At 40.7% G+C, this 2,500-nt stretch overlaps 1 protein-coding gene across 1 annotated transcript in view; it reads right to left on the bottom strand.

The window, feature by feature from the left end:
* LOC113822760 (adenylate cyclase type 5) overlaps positions 1–2,500 on the bottom strand; it is a 293,919-nt gene that overhangs the window by 68,739 nt on the left and 222,680 nt on the right. Inside the window, exon 7 of the mRNA XM_070145395.1 lies at positions 143–301. Coding sequence (XP_070001496.1) covers positions 143–301 — 159 coding nt within the window. The remainder of the gene's footprint in view (positions 1–142; positions 302–2,500) is intronic.

Here is a 2,500-nt window from a genome sequence, read left to right on the forward strand (position 1 = left end):
CAGACAGAGACAGACAGACAGACAGACAGAAAGACAAACAGAGACAGAGACAGACAGACAGACAAACAGAGACAGAGACAGACAAACAGGCAAAAACAACCTCCCCCCCCTAACCCATCCAAGCCAAGGCCCAACTACTCACCCAGGAATGCCTCCAGACTCCATGTAGTTGGCGAGGGTGACGTCGTTGGACCACACGTCGAACTGCCACTTCCTGAGGCCGAGGACGCCGCAGTGGACCCGTCCCGAGTGGATTCCCACCCGCATGTTCACGTTCACGCCCGTGACCTCGCGTACCAGGCTGAAATTAAGGGGGGGGAAGTGGGGTTAAAAATTGGGGTAGAATTAAGGTAGGTATTTGGGTATGGGTTAGGGTGGAAATTAATTTTTCGGTAAAGATCTGGGTATGAATTTGGGCAGAGATTTTTGGGTAAAGATTTAGGTAAGAATCAGGGTAAAATTTTGAGTTAAAAATAAGAGTAAATATTTGGGTAACGATTCGGGTATACAATTAGTAAAAAATCTGGTTTAAATTTGGGTAAAGTTACGGAAAATATTAGGGTAAATAGCCGAGCTAAAATTAGGGTAAAATTTACGGTACAAATTGAGGTAAATAACAGTGCATGCTGGAGGGTAAAACGTACAGTAACATTTGAAAAAATAACTCGGTTTATCTTTATACTTCTCACTCTCTTATATCCATTCATATATTTGTTTTTCTTTTCTTTTCTTTTTTGAGGCTGCCGTATTTTGATAATGATAATAATAATAATAACAACAAAGAAATAAATAAAGCAAACAAATAAATAGAAAATAATTCTAATAAGTAAACTCCATTTTCTTTATACCTCTCACTCCCTTATATTCATTCATATATTTACGTTTTGTTTTTTTCTTTTTTTTGAGTCCGCCGAACCGTATTTTGCCCGCTTCAAGACCCGATTCACAAAAGGCCTTAAGGGATAGTACAGTCGGCCCATTTAATAATGCGGACACGTAGGCAGCCACCCCCCCCCCCCCAAACCCCCAACCTTCACCCCCTTTATCTGCAGGACAAGACACGTCAAGAAAACGTGTATGGCATGAAATCTCCTAAATCTCAACGTGTTTTGTTATCTCGTCTCGTCTCTCTCTCTCTCCCTATCTTCATGCGCATTTTTGTTGTTATGAGGAATTCGTGTTACTTTCTTGGTTTCTCCTCTCTGCATCTCTTCTTTGATTTTTTGTTTATCATCATTGTTTATCTTTGCGACCAATCTCTAAGTTGGTTTCCTAAACTTGATATTCTATTTGTCTAATTATCTATTTTTTTTATACACCACCTCTCTCTCTCTCTCTCGAAATTTATCGTTGTATTATAGATCTAAATTTACGTTCGCGTTCAAAATTTACGCTTACCCGCTTTCTTGTAAACCATTCCTGCGGCGTTACTATTCTTTCCTTTGAATCCCGCGAAACTGTGTTACTAGACTTTAGTGTATCTATCCATATTCGTCCACTTTCCATCGAAACTACTCTCCGTCATTCTTCCACCCTCTATCCACCTTCTGTTTATATTCCTTCTACCTCTCTCCCATCCACTTTTTGTTTACTTTCTACGAATCTCCCATCCATCTTCCATCCACTTAGTCTTTTGATTATCCACCATCAAAATTATATCGTCTAACAACGCCCTATCTATCTCCCTCCCAATTTCCATTAACCTTCTACCTATCTTCCACTTCCTATCCCCCCACCCCGCCTCACATACTTTCTCTTCCTACTTCCTTTCCCTTCTACTTCCCTCTTCCTCCCTCCCACCCCCCCGTCCCTCCTTCCCAGCCTCCACCAGTGCTCCTTCCAATCACCCCCTCTCCCCCACCCCCCTAATCCCAGGTTTCTATCAGAGATGGATTAATTTAGCCTTTAGCCGGAAACATTTCTTGGTCTAGAGAGAGAAAAAAGGAGAAGAAAAAAAATATCTTGGGAGGACAGGGCCTTCATTCCTTTTATTGTCCCTCGATTCTTTAAGAAAAGAAAAATGGCGCAATCTCTGATTGTATTGCTCGATTGGCTTTTGAAAAATATCTATCGGTTTTTCTTTCTCCTTCTTCATTACTTATCTATAATGAATCCTTCAGGAAATCGGAAGAAAATGTACTCGGACGACATGGTACAAATTGTTCTTATAAAGGAGAGACCTCTCCGTTGTCTGGGACAACAATGTATGTACATATAAATATGTATGTATGCATAAATGCACTCATATGTGTATGAATATATCTATCAATATCAATATATATATCTATAACTATATCGATATTTATCTATATATTTATATGCATATATGCGTGTGTGCGTGCATGTGCGTGTGCGCATGTATGTGTATGTGTATGTGCGTGTGTGCGTGTGCGTGTGCGTGTGCGTGTGTGTGTGTGTGGGGGGGGCGTATGTGCATGTGTGTATGCGTGTCTGTATCTATGTCCATGTCTGTGTATGTATCTCTGAGTCTGTGTCTCAC

This window comes from Penaeus vannamei, chromosome 33 (genome assembly GCF_042767895.1).
Source record: "Penaeus vannamei isolate JL-2024 chromosome 33, ASM4276789v1, whole genome shotgun sequence".
Lineage (NCBI taxonomy): Eukaryota > Metazoa > Arthropoda > Malacostraca > Decapoda > Penaeidae > Penaeus > Penaeus vannamei.